The following is a 21,217-nucleotide window of genomic DNA, read 5'->3' as shown; positions in this document are numbered from 1 at the left end:
TTCACGTATTTTTGAAGGCTTTAGGCACGTATTTTTGATTATATAGCCTAAAGCCTTCCTCAACAAATGGACTATCCAACTCAAAAAGAATTTTTCAAATCTAACCAGTAGGTCCTGAGATCATCGCGTTCAACCCAAAAAACCTTTTCAGCTTTAAATTAGTTAATAGATTATAGATTTAGATATTGATTTACTAAATTTTACAACAGTTGACTATACTATACATTTTGTATTATAACCAAAATTCGTAAAAATTAAAGTATACTTATGAAAATATCTTAACAAAGTGTTATTTCAACAAAACGTAGTGTAAACAATTTTTTTGGAGCTTCACATTTTATTATAGTAAACTCTTAAGTAAACTGATCCATGAGTTTTAATGTGCCAGACTGACACTGATTTTGTTTTTGTCTCTTTCTTTTGTTCCATTTGTTATACCGTTGTCATAGGTTTTGTAAATATGATACTGAACTTAATTTTGTAATAAGACCTATAAAAAAATAGGTGGTAATAAACTAATAAATAAACTAATATCAAAGTAAATTCTTTTGAATTTAATAAAAAAAATTTAATTGCCACTTTTGGCAGTTTAACAAATTAGATATGTATAAAAATATAATATTAAAAATTTATTTTTAAGTGGTGTACATGAAATAAATTGTATTTAAAAATATATTAATTGTTAGGTCTCTTTCCAAAAAATAATCCGTCCTTCTTAATTTGTTGATCTCTTTGATTAGCCTAAAAAATAAAACAATACACATGTTAGTAATATTATACAACTACAATTGGCTACATAATATAAAATACAAATTTTAACAAAACCTAAAGCCACCCCACATTTAATCTTTGGGACTGAGTATATACATTTTATTAAATTAACATTATATTAACATACTCCTACTTAATTAATGTTAGGCATTAAAAACCAAAGCTATACAAATTTGGACAATTCACTGGTCCTGAAATCTCTCTTGTGTGTTTATTGATCACAATTCAATAAGCTGGTGTTCTTATTCTATTAGTTTTATAAAGTCTCTTGAGGAAATTTAAAATAATAATACAATACTCAAGGTCGGCTGTCAACTTTTTATCTTAAAATTAATACTAAAGGTTAAAAGATTTAAATAGAATATTTATTTAATTAAAAACGAGATTAAACATTATTGCCTAACAATATTTACTGCCCATCCGCTTAGATCTATTACTCAATAGTAAGTGTGCCAAATCGATTAGAAATAACATTGGTACCCTATTTGGTACCTTTTATTAACCATGTACTTATAAGACAAGGTTCTATAATTTTTTTGACAGCTAGTAAGCTTATGCTAATTTACAACTACACAGATCTCAACATAATCAAGTAAATCTTAGATACAATTTCGTGAACCATAACTCAGAATCCCACTCACAAAATATTGGGATAATATGGGGTTTAGACAAATGAGACAACATAACATATAGAGGAACAGGTAGAGATTTTTACTCATACATGATACATGGCAGAATTTATGTAGCGATCAAAACTAAACAATAGGGATCTGTTTGAAATGATTTAAAAAGGTGTACCTAGCAGAATTTTGGGAATCACAGAAAGCCTAAACATTTTTATAACTTTTTTTTAAACATTATATCATATAATCTCATTATTTTTATTATTATCACTTAAGAAGGTACTATTGAAAAAGTTTTAATCATTTTTAATTAATATTATATGGTTTAATAAACTTAATATTTCATATTTATACAAAGTATATATTATTTATTATGGATGGTGAGGAAATAACAAATCTGAGTGATGGTACTATAAAGTTTTCATTCATAAAGGTGAGGCTATAATAAACAAGTATCTAATTCAGTAAGCTGTTATTCTTGTTCTACTGATTTTATACAGTCTATTAAGGCAATTTAAAACAACAAATACTTTAATATAATCGACTGATGGTAAAGCCCTCCTTTAAATCGAATAAATACTACCTACTGTACAGAAATTATAGCTAATAAAGTAATTTGTGTTGTTTTCATAGAACATTTTATTGGTGGAAAAGATATAACTTATTTTAAAATTGTTAAACAAGTTCATAAAGTATTCAGAACTACTCCTTATAGCTAAATTATAGTACAATGATGGTATATTACTACATTGATACTACACTACCTATTATTATTAAAATTAGGTAGTTACAAATTAATGTAAATTCGATGTAAAAATAATAAAACAATAACTGAAAGAGTAACTTACTGTATTCCCACCATTTGATGTTGTAGAGCTCTGTCTCTAAAACAAAAATATAAAGTCATTACCTATTTAGAAGTATATTAACACATTGACCGCCACATGGCTGCCAGCGGTCATCTGCAATTCTCAAGTTTTGTGAATTTATGACCGTGGCACCCATACTTCAACATTACTACCATGCCATATGACCGCTGGCGACCACATATGAATTTGGTTTTACATTATTAACTTTTCTATGACGCTACAATAATGCACTAATATAAGGACCTTGGCGTAGCGGGAATCATTACAATTTTTCTGATATACATTTTTTTTTCAATTTTTATTTTTCTATTTTTTCAAATATTTGAGGTATACAAATTTGGAATACATTGAAAAATATGCTTGGCGTATAACAAATACCAATTGAATGACCACTGGCGGTCAACGTGTTAAGTATTTAAATAGTATTTTATTAAGATTATAAAGTTATAGTCTCTAAATTAAAATCACTGAAACCGAGGTCTGAGAAAAGCTGAAAATGTACTTACATCATGAATGCTTAAGTTGGGATTGTATGATAAGTCAATATTTGCATATTGTTTTTGCGCCTGAATTCGAAATTTTTTACGTTCAGCTTTTGTTAAACCTAATTGCGGTTTCATCATACATTGATACTGATTTGTTGTTGTGTCATCTTTCACAGAAATATCCCAATCATCCTAGGAATCAATAAATAAAAATACAATGAATTACTAGTTTTCAAATGATCCAAACATTTTATAATTCAATTATTACTATAATAAATAAGTAACATTGTAGTATTAAATTAATCTTAATGAATAATTTTTTTTTTATTATAATTTATGTATGTTTAAATATACACAATATTCTGAGGTTATATACCTAGTCTAAATACAAAGATTTGGTTTAATAAGATCTTATAATAAAATTTGACACAATTTGATAGATATAAACCAATCACAATTTTTATAAGCTATTCTTACATTTTCTACTACAAATTTGCTATAATATAAAGATATATTTTTTTGAAAACTAAAGATCAAAGATAAATTGTAGATGTATAAATGTAAAATTACCTATTTATAATTTTAAGTATATAACATAAAATGCAATACCTAATTATAGGTTAAATTTTCTTTTTAGAACATTGTTGCACGTCAATAATAATAATTAGATGATTATTAAGTAGGAATTAATTTTAATTAATTAGAAAAAGTTACATGAAAACACATATTTTAGATTGTTTTAATTATTAAGATACCTATAGATACCTAGTTATATAAAATTCTAGTAATTATAAATTTTATATTGTTTTTTATTGTTATTATTATTAGCTTTTTATGTATATAATTATAGTTCAACAATTTTATAATAAAATTAAAAAATACAATATAATAATAATAAATTTATATACTATAGCCAGCCTTCAGTATAAAATAATTGATGACTTTTTCCGATTAAGAGTTTAAAATAGAACAAAGATTTGTGGTGATGTTTAGGCCCATTTTACATGGATGTAAATTGTACGCGCGCAATTTTAGTTTATATTTGTTAAGTTCATATGTACCATATTGGCAAGCAAAACGTGCCTCTGTTGGAGTGGCGCATATGAACTTAACCAATATAAACTAAAAACGCGTACGCACAATACACATCCATGTGAAACGGGCCTAAGGGTTTTTAGGGATTTAAACAAAATAGTGTGTTTGATGTGCAGAAAAGGACAGTTGAAAAGAATGTGCCTATATCACAAAGAGTCTGTTAAATGTCAGGTACAGAATGGAGCATCATTTAAGTCCAGTTTGTATGCATGGGCAGGTGGTAATGTGTGCCCTGAATGTAGGTGATAAAATTGTACAATGGTTGTTCAGTGTTTTAGATAGATGAAGGTTGTTAAACCAAATTTTATATTGTTATTAGATATTTCTTTTTCATTATCAACTTTCAAGTATAGCAACAAATGTGCTTTTAACAGGTACATTTTTATATACAAAAGAGATTAATTTATTTTGTTTAAATTCACATATTTTTAAAGTTGTTTTTTATTGTTATTTACGAACTAGATACTTACAAAATCCGACGATGATTTATTGACTGGTTCTACTACTTTAACTTGAGTTTCATAAGTTATTTTAAGGGGGGCTGTAGTTTGGTATAATGTTGTATCATACTGTAGGCGGTTGGGGCATGTTTTTTCATGTTCCTAAGATTTAATTGACATTTAGATAATCTTATAAGTTTAAAAATTATAGTTAAATTTTATTTTATTAACAAACTCTTATTAATGAAGAATCAAGCACATGCAGGCTGTTAAAAGTACATATACTTTTATCTTTATCCCTATCAGGGCATTTGGTTAAATGTAACACAAGAGTTTTTCGTGGCATCGTGTGTGATGTGTTAAATGGACAATGAACAACATTTGATTTTGTATCCTGACCTAAATGGCTATAAAAGAACAAAGTATAATTTAGAAATTAAACCATTAAATATATTTTCATTAGGTATATGTCCCTATATCCTGTATTTATGACAAAGATATAAAATAACTACTTACAATCTCCTTAAAAAGGATGTATTATTACCTATGTTAATGTAATAATTTACACCAGGCACCAGCAACCAGCGGCCCTCCAAATATATTTCATGGTGTTAAAAATTTCAATATAGCTTAAATTATTATAAGTAAAATTTAATTATGACTATTACCTATGTAACAAAAACTTAAATTTTCTCTACTAATGTATTTAATTAAAAATTAATTAATAAGGATAACCACAGTGTTAAATACATAATATGATTGTTGCTATCTGTAATTAATATATTAGTAGGTACATTAGTATTATATGTTAAAATTATATTTTTTTAATATTTTTATTTTGTATGCAGCCCTTCATAAAAAATTGAAACAAATTATGGTCCGAGTAGGTAAAAAGGTTGCCGACTCCTGATTTACACACATGTTTTGTTTAACAATTAAAGTATCAATAAATAAAAAATATGTAAACATAGACAATGTAATCATAAATTAATTAACTTAAGTATTAAAGATTAGAACACTTAACTTAATTTTACTGAACACAATTTGGTATTTTGTATCTTTATAGAACTAAAATATTACACATTTTTGTTAATTATATATGAAATTGTTCTATTGTCTTAATTTGTTAATTGTATTATAGTTTGTAGTTAAATTATAATTTAATAATTTAATACCTAATTAAATTACAAATTACATAATTAAATGTCTTCTATAGAATAAATTAAGCAATGATAATAGAGTAGATAGTGATGCTAAAGTAGCTAATCAAAAAATGTATGTTCTTATCGTTGTAGGTATAGGTATATAATTCTACACTTTTAACACAGGTATCTAGATATTATTTTTATATAGGTAATATAAATGATAGCTAGAACTATCATGTAAATAGTATCAATTATTGGTATATAATGTTATACTAAATAGTAGTTGACTCGTGGATTTTTTCCTAAACTGGATGTAATAGGTGGTAAAATTATGTTCTACTATCATTGCATTTAAATAATAAGTAGGTATGTTAAAAAACATTCATTGTTTAGACATTAAAGGTATTTAACAATTTAATTTTTTAATTGCAAATCTTGGCTATAGTATATTTTTTTTTTATTTATAGTCAGTATTCAGTACTTACGTTAACTCCATTGTTCACTTACAGCACAGATGAATAACTAATATCTATAACACTGTGCTAGTGGTCTTCTCTTCAGATTTATATTAGTAGTATATGGACTTAGATCTATAATTATAAATACAGTACAGCAATTTGCAATAATAATGCAGAGAATAATATGGAAGTATTTTCTAGTCTGACTGTCTAGTACAATTTATTGTTTGTTTATAAAATATTAGTAATGAGCTACAAGGTCATTATGAAATATGAATGTTAATATTATATTTCTGACATAGAGAAGTATGGTTATGACGTCACAAGTAATCTTAAATACCATGGTCTTTGGTAGTGCTGCAGCTGGTGGGGTTACTTTTTCCAAATTCATATTTAGTGATTACAGAATTTTTTAATTCATTGTAACCAACTTAGAAAAATAAAAATCTCACCAATCCTATTTCAATAGTAATACCAACAACAATTTTTAATTTTTTTCTTTTAACTATAATAAAAACAACTTACAAAAACCTTGTATTAAATTTTCAAGTTTTTTTGGGCACTCAAAAATATATAATAGTTTAATTTTTTTCCCTACATTCATTCCAATCAGGGATATTTCCATAGGTATTGTGATGGGAATTTCTTGGATCTACTATTACTATTATATGTATAGGTTTAACACCAATTATGAATTAAGATTAAACTATCCCAATTACTATTGAGTATATTCATCACAAAGTCGTATACCAGGCCATACTTTACACTTCAAAATTATATTTTAAACTCAGTACTTTTATAATTTTTTTAAAAAATAATGGAAATTTGCAATTAAGATGTGTTGAATAACCACACATATGCAAATATTGGTCAAATTGCAGTTGATAATCGCTTAGTTGATCACAATTATTACATACCAAGTAAATGAATTACACATTTTATTTCCAAATATTAAAAATTAAATTTGATTAATTAGTGTGTGTTTATATATATTATTAAATAATTAAAATAATTTGTTTTTGCTAGTGAAATAAGGACTAATAATTACTAGGAATCATATCATAGCCATTTGTTAAGGTTTTTTGGTAATCACTCAAATATCTGAGACTTTGTACATAAAAAATTCTGAAGTATTAGACTTTTCTCCAATTTCTTGTTTCTATAAAAATGCATTATACTTTATTATTCATAGAGAAACTCAGAATATAAGAAATCAAATTCTCTGTAGAATTTATACAAGCCAGCAAAAATCTTACAGTACTTACTTTATTTATAAAATATTTTAATACAATATCTATAAATCGATAATAAATACATATCTTATTATAATATATTCTATGTTTAGATCAGAGATCAAACTTCTAGAAGTGAATCCATTTGTTAAAAAGAGCTATTAAGTAGCTTAATGAACATAGTGATATTTTAAGATGTCTTTAACAAATGCGTCATGCTAACGATGGGTCTCTGAGACGTCAAATTGGCCCTATTACAGATCATTAATTTTATATTCATTTTATTTGACTAGGTATTTATTATTATAATTTACTATTTATTCGATTAATTAATTTGACTTTTGACTTATGTTAATTTAATAGTTTTAATTTTACTATTTATATACCATTATCTTTTTTTATCAAACAATTATTATTATTATATTTTAATTTTTTTATAAAAGTGTTTAAATATCAAATTTTTACGAACTATGTTAAAATCGCGAAAATTTGCAAATAATTTTGTAGTTGAAAATAAAAAAAAAAATAACATTAATAAGCATAACTATATAATTTTTTCTTAAAAAAATTTAAAAGTATAAATCATAGATATTGAAACTATTTTATACTTTGAAAATGTTCTTGTTTGCTTGTGCTAATTTAATCTGTGACTAATTAATAACTAGCTTTAATTTTACTATTTATATACCTTTATCTTATTTTTAACATTTTTATAATATGTGTAAAAGTATTTTGTTAACTCAATCTTATAAATAGTTGTTATTTGAATATTATAATTAATTATAATTTAGTTGTTACTTACTTTAAAATGCTTCTTTAAATTTGATATGTGCTAAGTACTAAAGTGCTGACTGAGGGACAGACACCAAAATCAAATAATGAATAACAGCAGTCTGCAGTACAGCTGCACTCAAATACTCAATCGTGTAATCGTGATATTAAATTATAGATTATGAATAGCACCACGTATTTATATGGAAATTAATTAAATAAATCTACGCCAGTGGTGTACGTAGGGGGGTGGGTGTCAGGGAGATACGTCACCCCCTTAAATAGTTTAAAGTACGGTCTTAGAAGATATCTTCTAACTTCTAAGGCCATGGTTCAAAGTGTCTTTTCAAATAAACACAAATAGTATTAACATCACATATTGCCTCTTGATAAAAATAACGGTTTAAAACGAACTGTTATCACTGTTCATTCCAAATAATATACACAGGTATAAATAACAATGTTTGAAGAATAAAAATATTATTTTGGTGTTGGTGTTTTTTTTCTTAAGTGCTAAAAGGTTATCCATTCATCATTCATGTATATTATGACACCCCCCTTGAAAAAATCCTGTGTAAGCCTCTGATTCACGCTAAAGATACTCGTGGAAACGTTCTGTGTAGGCACATATTTAGAGACATCATATTTAATAAATATATAAATACTAGCTGACCCTGTGTACTTCGTTGCCCGTTAAAAATGTCAATTCTATAATATGATTAACTAGGACATTTTCATTGACTATTTTGATTCTTAAAAAACTTGTTCAAGTACCACTTGAAAATGCGAATTTTGTAAAATGCTTTCTTATTGCACACTAAATTTGTGGTACGATTTTACGAATGTACCATGTAAATTGCAAGCATCGATCTATCATTGTTCAGACTCTACGTTTATCAGTAAGTGAGTTAGTCAAGTAATAATATTATATTCACTCTGCTTGGCGTTGCTCGTGAGACTCTTATGATTATGCGAGCAGTATATTATCTACCCCGCGAGATGTATACCTACGTAAGCTTATAATATCTAACCCATTAAGTTTCAAAGTTATATCAATTTTTTTTTACTACAGTGGATAAAATACAATAATGTGCCATCTCGTGGTTTTCATATTGTTATGTTAGTCTATTGCTGTGATTTTGAGATTTACTGTGGACTTATTTCGCGAATTCTTATTTTTGTTGTTATGGTTTTGACAAAATATAACAACAGGTCTACAACTATTATATTCAATTATAACCAACAGAGATCTCAATAAAGTTTATTTTCTTGCTGGACAGTGACGTCTTTATATTACATATCATTACATTTACATAAGCGCATAAGCAATAGGAGCGAATCATCAGTGAAGAATGTTACAAAAACAGGGATAATAATAATAATAAAAAATTGTTACTATGGTTACCGAAAATAAAATAATAATAATAAAAGTCTACGTAACAAGCCATTATTTATAATAATTGATAACTCCTTTGTTTTTAAAGCTAGAGAATCGATCAAATGCCATAAACCTCTCGGCAATGAGCTCTTTAATTAAAAAAAAAAAAAATCATAATGATCGGTTCAGTAGTTTCCGAGAACATATCACTCAAAGGTTTTCATTTTCACATCATTTATATATTAGATAATAGATATAATATATTACATAGAATGATTGATATAATGATGTTATTATATAGTAAATTCATTTTATTTACGTTATTTTTAGTTGTTTGATAATTGAAACATTATTTTATTTTAGGTCACTCCCTAAATGAAAAATTTTGTTTTTTTTATGTTGGCAACAATGTTCTACAGTAATATTATATTTTGGAAGATGTGTTTTAAAGTTTTAAACCCAGATTTTTTTATAGAACTATAGTTAGTATAGATATCTGGTTTAACGTGACTACGCCCCTTTTATTGTATTTTGTTATTAGACCTGTGATTACGTCTATGCTCTGAATTTTGTGCAGATTCATTGTGTCAATGTTACCAAAAGTATCTAATTTTGTGTACCAAAAAGTTGTATTTCTGGCACTGAAACTTCATCCTTACGTCCCTATTATTTATAGTAAGTTATAGTTTTAAACTTTTAAATGAATGTCGTTGGCCGTTTTTCTGCCCATTTTGTTTTTTGATCTGTTGGTGCATTTTTTTTTTAACAACGTTAACTTAAGTCTTGATATTTCATTGTTCAGATCTTTTTTGTTGTCTTTATACCCGAGGTTCTGTCGAGTTTTTTTATGTAATACGTCTATCATCTATATAATGTCCAGTGAGAGAACATGCGGATCTTTCTACATCTCCCTGCTATCGAAACCTTTTTCCCTATGGCAGGGTGTCGTTTTTGGATGTGCAAAAACCCCGATTTTGGTCGGCCCGCGGCACGTTCTCTCGCTGGATAGAGTATAATATATATTGTTCGGCCACTTTCTCTTCTCGGCTTTTAATTGCTTATTTAAATGCAGGAATGTTTCTTACTAGCCATCTTTTTTAAGCAAACCGCGTTAATTTGACGGCTGGCTTATGGTTTTGTTGGGTGTTGTAGGCTGCAGGGGCTGTATTGTTGTGTAGGTCATTTTGGCATCATCGTAGTTCGGTTAGCGATGATTATGCGAAAGTGTGGTATCACACCTGTATTTTTTTTATTTTAATTTGTTAAATCTTGTTAACACGGATCCCGGTTCCACGTGATATTATACCCAGCACCCAAAGGTACCCGGTGTTCCACATTAGTATGACCGACGGGTTTTAATAAACGATTGTAGTAAATTGTTGTTGTTGGTCTTCTTCCAGAATTAAAAGCCATTGCTGCAAAATAAATCTCCTTCCATCTGTCTCTGTTCATAGTTTCTTCAATAATATTGTCTATCCTAAGTTGATTTAGTTCTTTTTTATTTTTGTTCATCCATCTCTGTTTCAATCTTCTTCTCTGAGGAATCCATCTTAATACAGAATTTGCTATTGACTTAGCCCTTAGTACATGTCCAAGCCAACTCAGTCTTTTGTGGCGTATTTCCGCTATTATGTCTGGTTTTCCGAATAACTTCTGTAGTTCTCTGTTAAACCTTATTTCGTGTGTTTGGTCTTTTTTTGTTTCTTTTTGTTCCGTAAATCTTCCTAGGAATTTCCTCTCCACGATAGCTAGTCTATTTTCATCACCTTGGGTTGTGGGTCATGTCTCGCATGCATATATTATCAATAGTGTAGCTCTAGCTAGTACCATGTAGGGTTGTTCTTTTGATTTTTTTTGACAGTAGCTTCGATCCCAATATCCCAGAGAGGACGTAAAAACATTTGTTTCCTGATGTCATGCGTTTTTTATTTCTTCATGGTTGTCGTTTGTGCTACTAAAGTTATGCCTAAGTATTAAAAATTATCTACATCCTCAAACATATATCCTTTGCATGTATTTTGTTTTAATCTCGTTAATGTTGAGTCCCCGTTTTTTTTTGCCCTTCGTATCAGTAATTCCGTTGCTTTTTTGATATCTTTTATATGCTAATACTATTTAAGCGTTTTTCTAGGTGATCACTGATTATTGATCTGCAATTATCTTTCTCCTCTTTTGTCTAATTTATTTAGAAATACTGTTATTTATTCTATTAAATACTCTAATACCTAACTTTTTTCTGACAATAAAATTGTCCTTATATAAAATAAACTTATTCTTCCCTCAGTGGCTTAGTTATATATTTAACTCTCCTATTAATAATCTATTATTTAATGCCAGTTAATGGCAACTCTGTCATAACGAATTTTTGATTTTTTCTTGATAAATATTATTGTTGTTACCTAATTAATTTCTCTTTTATATTTGCTCTTCATTTTTTTGTCATTATCTTTACTTTAACCTGTTTTTGTTAGTATTTTTATTATTACTTATAACCGATCTGGGGCCCATTCAGTTATTTTTTTAGGGCCTCATACATTTTTAGTAAAATTACTTAACGTGTTTCTGGTCTATGTAAAGGTAAGAACACTGTAAAGTATTTATCAAAATATCTAACTAAATGTAATTTTTAGGTACCATTATTTTTTGCAGAGTAAAATTGCAAGGTCCTAAAAGTTGGATCAATAATTAGATGCTTGTCTATTGACTAATTAGTATGAGCATCGAGCAGAGATTTATAGTATAAGTTTCAAGTAACAACTTTTATTTAGGAGGATTTTTTTGATTAATTCGCCAGTGCAGGTTAAGGTTTTATCATTCTTTTTAAAAAAAAATTGGGCTCAGATGAAGTAACGATATCCCTACTGTTGGAATCAGCAATCATACAAATATAATTATTGCATACAAAAATATTTAAATATGTATGGTCTACAATACTATACCTACTTAACCTATATGGCTACATTATATGTATAATATATAATTATTAAACACCTATCTATAATATAATAATGATGAAGATTATACATTTACTTTTGAAACTTTATTTAAATAATATTATGATTATAGCTTGTGGATTTGCCTTCTAAATTGAAATTCTATAATAGAAATAAAATACCTACTCTAGTTTTTGTAATTTTGTTTCTGTTATTTCTTATTTTGTAGTTTCAAATGTTTCATTAGTTTAGGGTTGCCATACGTCCCGGTACACCGGGACATGTCTCCAGTTTATGACTTTGGTCTCGGTTGTCCCGTTTGACCCTCCAAAAGTCCCGGTTATGACTTAACCGATATGTGTAAATAAAAAAATATAATCAATTATATTTTTAAATTTATATTCTAAATTCTATAATAATAAAATAATAATAATGTGTGAAAATGTCAGAAAAATGTAAATTATAAATAATTAGGTAATCAAATGTCAAAAATGTTAATATATTCATTAATTTATTTCTGTAAAAATTTATATTTAAACTTAAAATTCAAAAAATACTGTAAAATCAATATGTAACCATGTGTACTGTATAAACTAAATCCAATGCTATTATAATTCATTTCTATATAATACACATATATTACATTGTATTCTACATTTTATAATTTAAAAGAAGGTTGTTGTAATTATTTGTAAAAAAAAAAAACGTCCCAGTCAGTACTTAAACTTTTATGGCAACCCTTTATAAGTTTCATGGTTTATTATTAAACATATCATTACCCGTGTTAGGCTTTGGCATTTGCCTTAGAACCTTGTTCGACTTGTTTACCTTTGTTGTAGGTAATTCTGCACTTTATTTTGTAATAGGGCCTATACAAAATAGGTGCATTATAAACTAATAAGTAAACCAATATCAAAATCTAAATTCTATTGAATCATTTTTACTAGGTACTACTTATAAAACATTTAGAACAAAAAATAAAGTTAGGAATTTAAGGAATTTAGTTTAATAAGCAATTATATAAATTTAATATAACCAATTATTACATTTATTTGTATTGTTTATTTTTCCAGAAAACATAGAGCTTTATAATAATATGATCAATTCATCTCTAAGACTCTAAATACACCAATATTTTTCTTAAGCATAATATATTAATTACATTTTTTTAATTGCAAGTTTTGACAGTTTAACAAATTAAATATGACGTTTACAAATTTAATATTAAAAATTTATTTTTAAATGGTGTACATGAAATAAATTGTATTTAAAAATATATTAATTGTTAGGTCTCTTTCCAAAAAATAATCCATCCTTCTTAATTTGTTGATCCCTTTGATTAGCCTAAAAAATAGAACAATACACATGTTTAGTAATATTATACAACTACAATTGGCTACATGATATAAAATACAAATTTTAACAAAACCTAAAGCCACCCCACATTTAATCTTTGGGACAGAGTTTATACATTTTATTAAATTAACATTATGTTAACATACTCTAACATAATTAATGTTAGGCATTAAAAACCAAAGCTATACAAATTTGGACAATTCACTGGTCCTGAAATCTCTCTTGTGTGTTTATTGATCACAATTCAATAAGCTGGTGTTCTTATTCTATTAGTTTTATAAAGTTCTCTTGAGGAAATTTAAAATAATAATACAATATTCAAGGTCAGCTGTCAACTTTTTATCTTAAAATTAATACTAAAGGTTAAAAGAATTAAGTAGAATATTTATTTAATTAAAAATTATTGCCTAACAATATTTACTCTCCGTCCGCTTAGATCTATTATTCAATAGTAAGTGTGCCAAATCGATTAGAAATAACATTGGTACCCTATTTGGTACCTATCATTAACCATGTACCTATTAGATAAAGTTTTATAATTTTTTTGACAGCTAGTAAGCTTATACTAATCCACAACTACACAAATCTCAACATAATCAAGTTAATCTAGGATACAATTTCGTGAACCATAACTCAGAATCCCACTCACAAAATATTGGGATAGTATGGGGTTTAGACAAATGAGACAACATAACACACAGAGGAACAGATAGAAATTTTTACTTATACATGATACATGGCAGAATTTATTTTTAATTAATATTATATGGTTAAATAAACTTATTATTTCATATTTATACAATGTATATATTATTTATTATGGATGGTGAGGAAATAACAAATCTAAGTGATGGTACTATAAAGTTTTCATTCATTAAGGTGAGGCTATAATAAACAAGTATCTAATTCAGTAAGCTATTATTCTTGTTCTACTGATTTTATACAGTCTACTAAGGAAATTTAAAACAACAAATACTTTAATATAATCGACTGATGGTAAAACTCTCCTTTAAATCGAATAAATACTACTGTACAGAAATTATAGCTAATAAAGTAATTTGTGTTGTTTTCATAGAACATTTTATTGGTGGAAAAGATATAACTTATTTTAAAATTGATAAACAAGTTCATAAAGTATTCAGAACCATTCTTTATAGCTAAATTATAATACTATGATTGTATTGAACTATATAGATACTGCACTATTATTATTAAAATTAGGTAGTTACAAATTAATGTAAATTCGATGTAAAAATAATAAAACAATAACTGAAAGAGTAACTTACTGTATTCCCACCATTTGATGTTGTAGAGTTCTGTCTCTAAAACAAAAATATAAAGTCGTTATTTAGAAATATACTATTAATATTTATACAGTTTATTGAAGAAATTTAAAACACCAATTTATATAATATTGAATGTTAGCTCTCAACTTTTCAGCTTAAGATTAAAACTACAAATTTAAACCATAACAAACTAATAATTTGGTGAATAACTAATATAAGAATAAGATAATATAAAGAAAAGTAATTTTAACAACAAACAAGATCTAAAAACATATTTTTAGGATTAAATTGATGTAGTAATTCACATAAAATTTAGATATAGTTAAGGAGTATATATTAGTTCATTGTAGTGTAAATCAGGGCCGTATTACCGCTTAGGCTGTTTTTGTGAAAGCCTAGGGCAGCAAATATTAAAGGCCAGCAAATTTTAACGATCAAAATAAAATAGCAAATTTTACTTATGTAAATTAGGTGGTAAATTTATTTTAGCCTATGGGTGGCAAAAACCTTAATCCGGCCCTGTTGTAAATTCTTCTTTTTTTTTACATAGGTACTTATACATGTATTATACATAGAGATTAAAAAAAAAGAAATATAGAAACCATAGGTGTGTCTAGACTCAGCTGGGGAGACAAATTGTAAAATTATAGTTTTAGCCTACTACATTTATACTACATCCATCTACTTTATTTTACCTACCTAAAATATTTGTTTACTCTTTTTTCATAGTATTACAATATAATATGGTATTTCTTCGATAATCAGTCTTTCTCTTTATTCAATCTTCACATTATTGTTTAATATTTTAATATAATTGACTAATGGTAAAACCTTCCTATAAATCGAATAAAAATTGATTGAGCAACTGTCCACCCTGCCACTCCCGTAGACATGCCTATGATAGAAATATACATACTACTGTACAAAAAATATTGTTAATAAAGTAATTTGTGTAGTTTTATAGAACATTTTATTGGGGGAAAAGATATAACTTATCTTAAAATTGTTAAACAAGTTCATCAAGTATTCAAAACCACTCTTTATAGCTAAATTATAATACTATGATTGTATATTACTATATAGATACTGCACTATTATTATTAAATTTAGGTAGTTACAAATTAATGTAAATTCGATGTAAAAATAATAAAACAATAACTGAAAGAGTAACTTACTGTATTCCCACCATTTGATGTTGTAGAGTTCTGCCTCTAAAACAAAAATATAAAGTCGTTATTTAGAAATATACTATTAATATTTATACAGTTTATTGAAGAAATTTAAAACACCAATTTATATAATATTGAATGTTAGCTCTCAACTTTTCAGCTTAAGATTAAAACTACAAATTTAAACCATAACAAACTAATAATTTGGTGAATAACTAATATAAGAATAAGATAATATAAAGAAAAGTAATTTTAACAACAAACAAGATCTAAAAACATATTTTTAGGATTAAATTGATGTAGTAATTCACATAAAATTAAGATATAGTTAAGGAGTATATATTAGTTCATTGTAGTGTAAATCAGGGCCGTATTACCGCTTAGGCTGTTTTTGTGAAAGCCTAGGGCAGCAAATATTAAAGGCCAGCAAATTTTAACGATCAAAATAAAATAGCAAATTTTACTTATGTAAATTAGGTGGTAAATTTATTTTAGCCTATGGGTGGCAAAAACCTTAATCCGGCCCTGTTGTAAATTCTTCTTTTTTTTTACATAGGTACTTATACATGTATTATACATAGAGATTAAAAAAAAAGAAATATAGAAACCATAGGTGTGTCTAGACTCAGCTGGGGAGACAAATTGTAAAATTATAGTTTTAGCCTACTACATTTATACTACATCCATCTACTTTATTTTACCTACCTAAAATATTTGTTTACTCTTTTTTCATAGTATTACAATATAATATGGTATTTCTTCGATAATCAGTCTTTCTCTTTATTCAATCTTCACATTATTGTTTAATATTTTAATATAATTGACTAATGGTAAAACCTTCCTATAAATCGAATAAAAATTGATTGAGCAACTGTCCACCCTGCCACTCCCGTAGACATGCCTATGATAGAAGTATACATACTACTGTACAAAAAATATTGTTAATAAAGTAATTTGTGTAGTTTTATAGAACATTTTATTGGGGGAAAAGATATAACTTATCTTAAAATTGTTAAACAAGTTCATCAAGTATTCAAAACCACTCTTTATAGCTAAATTATAATACTATGATTGTATATTACTATATAGATACTGCACTATTATTATTAAATTTAGGTAGTAACAAATTAATGTAAATTCGATGTAAAAATAATAAAACAATAACTGAAAGAGTAACTTACTGTATTCCCACCATTTGATGTTGTAGAGCTCAGTCTCTAAAACAAAAATATAAAGTCATTATTTAGACATTTATTAGGTATGTATTAAAATATTATTTTTTTAAGACTATAAAGTTATAGTCTCAAAATTAAAATCATTTTTAAAATCACTGAAACCGAGGCCTGAGAAAAGCTAAAAATATACTTACATCACGAATGCTTAAGTTTGGATTGTACGATAAGTCAATATTCGCATATTGTTGAGTTGCCTTAAGCCGATATTGTTTACGTTGAGCTTTTGTTAAACCTGGTTGCGGTTTCAACATACATTGACTCTGATTTATTGGTATGTCATCTTTCTTACAAGTATTTGAATTGTTCTAGGAATCAATAAATAAAAATACAGTAAATTCCTTAACTTTCAAATTATCCAAAAATGTATTGATATATTTTAGATAATTTTTTAAGTTCTAAAATTATAGTTCAATTTTATTTTATCGACAAAATCTTATTAACGAAAAATCAATCTTAATCAGGCTGTTAAAAGAAGACATACCTGTTTATTTTTTACCCTATCAGGGCATTTGGTTAAATGTAACACAAGAGTTTTTCGTGGCATCGAGTGTGATGTGTTAAATGGACAATGAACAACATTCGATGTTGGATCCTGACCTAAATGTCTATAAGAGAACAAAGTATTATTTAAAAATAAAACTATTACCTAAATATATTTTCATTACATGTCTACATTTCTATATTCTGTGTTTATGACAAAGACAGAAAATAACCACTTAAATTTTCTTAAAAGGATGTATTTTGTTGTACCTACGTTAATATAATAATTTACATACGTGTTTTGTTTAACAATTTATGTATCAATATATAAAAAATATGTAAACATAGACAATGTAATCATAAATCAATTAATTTTCATATTAAAGATTAGAACATTTCACTTAATTCTACTGAACACAATTTGGTATTTTGTATCTTTATAGAATTAAAAAATTACACATTATTGTTAATTATACATAAAATTGTACTAATATCCTAATTTGTTAATGATGTTATAGTTCAAAGTTAATTATAAGTAATTAATTTTAAGGTATTTCAATATTTTAAAAACATCTTGTAAATCACAACTTATTACATCGCTTACTACATCGACCAGTATAGTCGTAAAAATTGAATAACTATAATAGTCAAAAACACTTTTTTTGAACATAAAAACTTTTTAAATATCTTCTATAGAATAAATTAAGCAATTTTATTAGAGTAGATAGTGATGTAAAGTAGCTGATCAAAAATTTATGTTTTTATTGTTGTATCTAGGTAGGTATATAATATAATTCTATACTTTTAACACAGGTACCTCTAGATACTATTTTTGTATAATATAAATTATAGCTAAAACTGTCTATTATCATCTAAATAGTATCAATTATTGGTATATAATGTTATTTTAAAAAGTAGTTGACTCGAGAACTTTTTTTTAAACTGGATGTAATGGGTGGTGGTAAAATTATGTTCCACTACCATAGCATTTAAGTAATAAGTAGGTATGTTAAAAAACATTTATTATTTAGGCATTAAAGATATTTAGCAATTTAATTAATTCAATTTCATTTTTCAATTGCAAGTCTTGACTATAGTATATTTTTTTATATTCATAGTCAGTATTCAGTACTTACCTTGACTCCATTGTTCACTTATAGCACAGACAAATAACTAATATCTAAAAGACTGTGCGAGTGGTCTTCTTTTCAAATCTATATTAGTAGTATATGGACTTTGATCTATAACTATAAATTAATGTTTAGAATTTTTAATTATACTCAGAGAATAATACGGAAGTATTTTCTAGTCTGACTATTCAAGTAAAATGGTTTAAGCAAAAAATAAATAAAGAGCTACAAGACTATTTATGCGGCTTCCTACTTACATACGCGTGTACGTACTTAGCTGTGATTGGTTGGTATACATGATGAGCGTTTGGTATACCAGAGTTTTTATACAATCTCACCACATGATTAACCATGTTACCGTAGTATTGGACATATTATAACATTTTTCTTGTAGACGGTAAAAGATCATTTACATTATAAAGTATCTATCATAGACATATTAATAAATGGACTGCGCCTCCCACACGCCCTGCCTATGTCTCCGTAAGACAACATTGTTAGAAAGAGATCAAAGATATTATACATGTATATGATAGAAATAGAGTATAGTTTAAGAATATCATAGAGAAAAAAGTAAGATATCATGGAATGATAAGCAAAATTGGGAGGTGATAATATAATAATTCATTTGTTTGTGGATGATAATTGATAGTATAATCCATTTTAAATTAAAAATTAAAATATTAAACCTTCATGTACCTGAAATATTTTTAAAAACTGAAGTCAAAATTCAAATTTATTGTTATTTTCAAATTTTCAATTTTTGTTATTTACCTGACTACCTAAATAGATTTAAATTGATAACAAGGTTTTTTACTCCATGAAATGTAATTTGTTCTCTTATGGCCGCTGTCTTAAGTTGTATGCTATCTCTTTCTAACAATGTTGGCATACGTACCTCTCTTTCTACAATCAGTCCATTTATTAATATGTCAATGGTATCTATTCTGTGTTATAATGTTCATCAGAGATGACACTGACATTATTTTTCAAGGAGTTTATAAGCAATTTATACAATGTCCTTGATATTATAAACATTTATAATGTTACAATAATAAAATGATGATTACCAAGGGGTATTATAAAATTGCTTAAAATATCCTTGAAAAAATAATGTCTGAATCAGCTGTCTCTCTCGAACTATATTGGCTTTAATAAATAATATAATAATAATAAATAATATACTTCTTACATAGATAAGTATGGTTGTGTCGTCACAAGTAACCTTTAATACCATGGTTAGGTTAGGTTAGGTTATTTAATCCGTGGTATGACTATAGATTTATTCATAGTCATTTTCATCCATGAATTGTGGGGGACGAGGTGGCCGTACGATCTAAGGCGTCGGTTGCGGCGCAGCCGGTCGCTGGTTCGATCCGCGGTCACCGGGTGGCATTTTTCTTCGGGCAAGTCACGGTGTCCGAAGAATAAGTGCCGCCATCCCCCACCCCGGGGCATGGCAGAAACCTACGGGTGCCCCATTAGAAATTCTGCAAATAGGCGTCCGAACTAGGCCTCCGGGCCTACTCCCGGACTTTATTACGCCATACGGAAAAAAAAAAATCCATGAATAAGATGCATATTGCCATAGACATAAACCATTCTATCTTAAATTGTGGTTGCCATGCAGTTGTTTTGTAACAATTGACAATTGTGTTATTCTAAAGTCTCATATTGCATTTTGTTATGTCTAAATTTGGTGCAGATTCATTGTGTCAGTGTTACTAAAAGTATCATAATTTTGTTTACAAAAAATGTGTGTATTTTTTTATTTTAATTTGTTAAATCTTGTTAACACGGATCCCGGTTCCACGTGCCATCATACCCAGCACTCAAAGGTACGTAGTGATCTACATAAGTATGACCGGCGAGCGGGGGTCATAAATAACGGTTGTAAATTTTAATAATGTTATATTGTTATTAGTCATAATCTTAAATCGTTTAAGTATTATTTAAGGACATTATTATTTAAAGCTGTTGATACAGTCATATCTAATATTGTTATCTTATTACTTGTGTGATTTTTTATTTATTATACAGTCCACTATTGGTTAAACAATTTGTTTTAAGCATTTTATTATTCGTAGGAGTTAAAGTGGTTAAACTATATTATATTAATACAGAATACTATATAAAGGTCAACGACCTAACAAAAGTATTATTTTAAAGTGATCAAATAGTTTTATACAAGACCGGTTCCAAACTAGTAGTCTTGATTAGAACATTGTAATTGACAAATTACAATAAGAAGAACGAAAGGACTTAGCAGTTACAAAATACCTCGAGTTCAAGTTTTTTTCTCTAGACTAAAATTACAAAAGTACTTACCACAATTAGACCAATAACAACTAACGGATGAGT

At 27.0% G+C, this 21,217-nt stretch overlaps 1 protein-coding gene across 9 annotated transcripts; it reads right to left on the bottom strand.

The window, feature by feature from the left end:
• Positions 1–533: 533 nt before the first annotated feature.
• On the bottom strand, positions 534–19,301 carry LOC114126675 (gametocyte-specific factor 1 homolog). Of its 9 annotated transcripts, none has more exons than XM_050203490.1 (8): positions 19,114–19,301; positions 18,863–18,973; positions 17,728–17,851; positions 17,381–17,551; positions 17,193–17,228; positions 16,018–16,053; positions 14,843–14,878; positions 13,230–13,544 (listed from the first exon to the last, which is right to left on the bottom strand). In XM_050203490.1, exons 2-8 carry the CDS (start codon positions 18,871–18,873, stop codon positions 13,479–13,481), a joined length of 480 nt encoding a protein of 159 aa, XP_050059447.1. In that variant the 5' UTR covers positions 18,874–18,973; positions 19,114–19,301; the 3' UTR covers positions 13,230–13,478. The 9 variants fall into 9 exon arrangements, with proteins under 9 accessions (XP_050059445.1, XP_050059441.1, XP_050059442.1 ...); XM_050203487.1 differs by having other exon boundaries at positions 19,130–19,301; XM_050203488.1 differs by lacking the exons at positions 13,230–13,544; positions 19,114–19,301 and adding an exon at positions 534–741 and having other exon boundaries at positions 18,863–19,099.
• Between the last annotated feature and the right edge of the window lie 1,916 nt (positions 19,302–21,217).

This window comes from Aphis gossypii, chromosome 3 (genome assembly GCF_020184175.1).
Source record: "Aphis gossypii isolate Hap1 chromosome 3, ASM2018417v2, whole genome shotgun sequence".
Lineage (NCBI taxonomy): Eukaryota > Metazoa > Arthropoda > Insecta > Hemiptera > Aphididae > Aphis > Aphis gossypii.
Note: the sequence above shows the minus strand (reverse complement) of the source record. Positions and strands in the feature narration are given on the sequence as shown.

What these genes read in the sequence shown, in the direction of transcription:
- LOC114126675 (XM_050203484.1), bottom strand. An exon ending in TTGATTCTTCATTAATAAGA is followed by an intron (nt 4,446 to 4,518) that starts GTTTGTTAATAA and finishes ATTAAATCTTAG; the next exon opens with GAACATGAAAAAACATGCCC. An exon ending in ATAAATCATCGTCGGATTTT is followed by an intron (nt 2,941 to 4,313) that starts GTAAGTATCTAG and finishes ATTGATTCCTAG; the next exon opens with GATGATTGGGATATTTCTGT.